At 55.2% G+C, this 4,708-nt stretch overlaps 1 protein-coding gene across 1 annotated transcript; it reads right to left on the bottom strand.

The window, feature by feature from the left end:
- Positions 1-829: 829 nt before the first annotated feature.
- Positions 830-3,110, bottom strand: CSUI_003451 (lactate dehydrogenase ldh1). The gene is made up of 2 exons (XM_068063649.1): positions 2,875-3,110; positions 830-2,313 (listed from the first exon to the last, which is right to left on the bottom strand). Exons 1-2 carry the CDS (start codon positions 3,002-3,004, stop codon positions 1,454-1,456), a joined length of 990 nt encoding a protein of 329 aa, XP_067924377.1. The 5' UTR covers positions 3,005-3,110; the 3' UTR covers positions 830-1,453.
- Positions 3,111-4,708: the final 1,598 nt, after the last annotated feature.

Below are 4,708 nucleotides of genomic sequence, written 5' to 3' on the forward strand. Positions count from 1 at the left end.
CTGTCTACGCATACACATTCTGACCTGCGCTGTCGTCAGGGCAGTGCACTTCCGTGAGGCGACATCTATTCGAATAAAGTCTCCAGATTGACAGGCGCTCCATAAGAAAACAGTACACTGCGTGGGTGAAAGAAAAAGCAGAAGGCGACCTGGCATGTCATGGCCAAAGCCAAGCACCTCCTCAAACAATACGTACTCCCTCTATGTCGTTCCCCGATTACCACGAAAAGCGACTCCGCGCCAGCCAGGCGCATTTTACCGTTCCACTTTCGCGGCCGTTGATTTAGGGGTTTCGACCGTGCCTGTACATAACTGCAACGAGTCGCAGTTCAGCGGCACACGGTCCCTCTGCAGTTTTTTGTATCGTACTTCACTGCGAAGGCCGTTACTTGTGAAGTTTTTCCTTTAGGGAATGGAATAATCTATGGCCAACCTTCTCCGAGCACTTGGGAGACTTGCTGCCTTGAACAGCTTCGGCCGGACGCACCGCCGTGCCTCCCTGTGGCGCGCTGGTGGCTGCATCGCCCTCTCTGAACGATCCACGAACACACCGCCGGACACTACTGCTTTGGCTCTACCTGACTGAGCGAAAGAGCTGCTACAATGCTTCACCTAGCAGACGCTGTGCCACTGCGTCACTCCGTGACCACAGCACACATCACATCCAGCCAAGCAGGGCCACTCCTTGTCTCCAGTGTCACTTCCGCTCTCGTCACCGCAGTTGGAGTAACAGGATTCATTCAACGACAGGGGGGTTACTACACATGGCTCTTGCACTGCGAACGATGCACACAGTGCAACGACAACGCAACCGCAGAAAACACTTCACTGCCACCGTTTTGAAGATGTCCTGTCGGGTGGACACGGACTACGAAGAAAATCCCAAGCACTGCAGGTGGAGACCCTGTTTCCAAACGAAAGAACCTGTTTCAAGACGCGAAAAACCGACGGGTACGTGCGCGACTCGCCGGCTTCGTTAGAGAAGCTTCTCATTGCAGATTACTTTCTTGGCCATCTCAGGCCGCTTCGCATTCACTGCCTCTGTCCAGTGCATTCTATGGAAGCCTGCAAGTGGGGAGGAGACCGGTGCGTTGGTGGAAGCGACGGCTTCAACTCCCCTCCCCATGACTGATCGCCTGACAACCAGAGCCCTCGCTGGACACACGGAATGCCGAGCACTACCTTCACCTGCACTCCTGTGTGGTGCGTCCGTTGCCCACCGCCGTGCGGCTGTGTAGAACGCATTCCCCAAACGCTCTTACATAGCCGGGACCGAAAAAAAATCCGCTCGGGCCACGATACTGACGGTGGAGCAGTGGCAGAACAGGAGGCGACTTCGGCGGACGCGATGTGCCGTGAAGCCCCGTGCCATCCCCAAGTGCACGTGCCTTCCATACCGTGCCCTACCTCCACGGAGTGTGTCGCGGTAGCCCCCCTTGCTCGTGCCTGCTGCTTACGCCTTCAGCTCATGGACAGCCTTGTTCAGGGCCTGGACGTCGTCTACAGACTTCTGGAACTGCTTTTTTTCTTCCTCGTTAAGGTCCAGCTCGATGACGCGCTCGATGCCAGCTCCGCCGATCACAGCAGGCAGACCGATGAACATGTCCTTAAGTCCGTACTCTCCAGAGCAGTAGACGCTGCACGGGATGACTCTCTTCTCGTCCTTGAGGAACGACTGCGCCATCGCGATTGAGGCGGTTGCGGGAGCGTAATAAGCGGAGCCTTGGCCGAGGAGCCGTACAATCTCTCCCCCAGAAACTTTGGTGTGGTCCGCTATTTCCTGTAACTGCTTCTCAGTGATCACGCCATCAGCCACGAACTTCTGAATTGGGTACCCATTCACTGTGATAAAGCGGGTTAGAGGCACCATGCAGTCACCATGAGTGCCAATAACGGTAGCCTGCACGTCACGTGGTGACACTTTGAGTGCGTCCGCGATGTACCTGCGGAAGCGACTGGAGTCAAGATGACAAGCCATTCCACAAACCATGTTCTTCGGAACGCCTGAAGCCTCGTACATGACCTTAACCATACAGTCCAACGGGTTAGTTACGACAATGATAAACGCCTTCGGGCAGTACTTCTTGATATTTTCACCGACTTCACGAATGATCTTCGAGTTGAAAGGGAGCAGGTCGTTACGGCTCCACTCGGCGTCCGACTTGCCCGGAACCTTCGTCAGTCCGGCCGTTACGATCACGCAGTCGCACCCCGTCAGAGCGGCCTCATAAGAGTGCTCCGCGCGCACGGACACGCTTGTGTCGTACACCGCCGTCACATGGCTGAGATCCAGGGCCTTGCCTTCCGGCATACCTGCAAGGCGGATACAATCCCGACGCAAGAGTAAATGTCTAAACCAGTCAGTAAAACTGAATCAAACCTTCCTGCCTGGACGAGCATCCGGAAGCATTCGGCTGCCCGGCGTCTTCGCCTTGTGAAGACGACTCGACATACAACGGCACCAAAAGTCCGAGAGGTGTGCTCCTACAACACAGATTACTTAACAGTTCCCTGGTGCACCATGGTGCAGTATGTCAGAAAGCGTGTCCCAATGCTCATGCGGCATCGCATTTCAACACACACGCGGACGAATTAGGCGCTCGTACCATCCTGCGTCGGTTCCTCACCACTTGAAGGCTTGCTACCCAACTTTCATTCAGTGCTCAACTGGAAGCCACGAGACCTCTATCTGCGTCGCACTAGGAGTCCCTGGTACCTCCGTCTAGTCACGCCCGCAGACTGCGAGTGGCCCTTGCGCCTAACTACCCCCGTAGCCACCGCAGTGGCGTTTACAAGTCGCCCCTGCGCAGTGTGGATTGATATAATTTCGACTCTCCATTCACGGCTGAGCGCTGATTTTTGTTGGGCTCTTACCCTTGACCACATCGTAGAGAACGACGTCGGCAAGCTCGTTCAATCCAGAGAGGTATCCCATGGTGCCTCCGATCATGCCGGAACCCACCATGCAGATCTTCTTACGGCGTTGCACCAATTCGGGCGCCATTTTGAACGGCTCTCGAAAAGTCAAGCTAGAGGAGGGTAACCACAGTCGAGGTGTAAACAGATAAATTTCACTAGAAGAAACGTCTTGTGACACACCACAGCGAAAACCCCGAAACAAACGCCCGACCCGCCCGCTGGCCACGCCCTGCGGGCCCCCGGGCGTGGTAGGAGAGGGTGGCCCACGCACCACACCACCCCCCCGCAGCAGCAGAGACGGTGTTGCACACCTGGTTTCCGCTGGGCCGTTCTGTAACGCTGGTATCGTTCCTCGGCTTGTATCCGAGTACGCATGAAGGTCCGGGGGGCACAAAAATTGCATCGGTATTAACCTCAACGCTGGGCAACCTCTGCGGTGCCCGACTACGCGTATTGTCACCGGCTCTAGTCCAAACATCTGATAAACCTCAACAGTCTCTCCGGCCTGTATTAGCGCGCACTGCCCAGAGCTAAGTGGAGCTGTTCATAGCGTGAGACATCGTTGCTGGCGGGGACGCTTACACAAGTCGTCTGCGCGCGTGATGTACTCACCCACGAGGAACCACCTGGTCCTCCTGCGTGCTCCCCGTCGTCTCAGTTTTCTACGTCTGTGTATGTATGAAGTGAAGCGAGACCCGCGTGAATGTTGTTGCAGTAGCTTTAGTCCCCTCAGTGGCAGGGTGGATTACTCAATGAAAGTGTGAGCCTCCTTGCTGCTGATTTATCGAAAGCAATTCCCGTTTCCGGGTTTGTGCTTCAGGAATGCGGACACTATTGGGTCTGGCCTATCAGGGTGAGAGATGATCGGCTGTAAATAGGGCTGCTCGCTTTGGCAGAGCACGTGGCTTCCGGGCTAGGAAATATCGCACCTGGGATAGAGGCTCCGGCGTGCAGTTACCCCATCCACTTTAATCTCTACCCATGAAGCTTCCAGAGCGAGAGTGGAGGTGTGCAGAAAAGTAGAGTTCCGGCACCCTAAGACAGCACTCTCTTTTCCGAGCATGCTTGCAATCATGCTGAGATCGCTTCATGCTTTGACATGGAGAACATGTCTCGAAAGTACAGCTGGAAACAAGTTCTGATCTCGATTATACCCGTGGCCAACTGGCTGTTGATGATGGTTGGAGCCGTTCCACAACTCAAGCAAAGTTCGACACACCAAAAGCCCCGCTGCTAATCCATTCGCCTCAAATGATCCGGTGCTAGAGAAAAGCAACCCAGCAGACCTCCAGCTGCGGGTGAAAAAACTGCGGGCGCGGCAGGTTACCGATTGTGGATGATAGCATTGAGACAGCCTACGACGGACGCGGGCCTGAAAGTTCGCTTTCCTGAAGCGCGGAGGACTCCTCTAGGCAACGTTACCTACTGGTCACTGAGGTTCTGCCTTTGCGCGACGGTAGCTCTCGCAAGCAACACGGCTCCCCCCCGCCTCCCCCTTTCGAGCAGTCAACAGGTCTGCGAAAGTTCTATCGAGAGTTGTTAGACTCCCAAACATTCACGTGTACATATTGGTTGAGCATCGAGACGTAGACGCGCGCGGATGGCAGTCACAACTCCACGGATCCTGTCGGCCCATTTGACGCGGTCGCGTCAAGATCGCGTAACGGTCCAGCGGAGCATTCAGAAAAGGTATTCCCTTTGAGGCGAAAGGCGGACATCTACCGTGCGCTAACAAACTCATGAGCAAATACAGACGCGTACAGACGTCCGCCTTTCGCCTCAAAGGGAA

This window comes from Cystoisospora suis (assembly GCF_002600585.1).
Source record: "Cystoisospora suis strain Wien I chromosome Unknown contig_1542, whole genome shotgun sequence".
In the NCBI taxonomy this organism is placed as follows: Eukaryota; Apicomplexa; class Conoidasida; order Eucoccidiorida; family Sarcocystidae; genus Cystoisospora; species Cystoisospora suis.

Excerpts from the sequence above, each read along its gene's own strand:
- CSUI_003451 (XM_068063649.1), bottom strand. The coding sequence starts at position 3,004 with ATGGCGCCCGAATTGGTGCAACGCCGTAAGAAGATCTGCATGGTGGGT. Across the intron at positions 2,314-2,874 it reads TCTCTACGATGTGGTCAAGG|GTATGCCGGAAGGCAAGGCC; the intron begins GTAAGAGCCCAA and ends TCCGCCTTGCAG.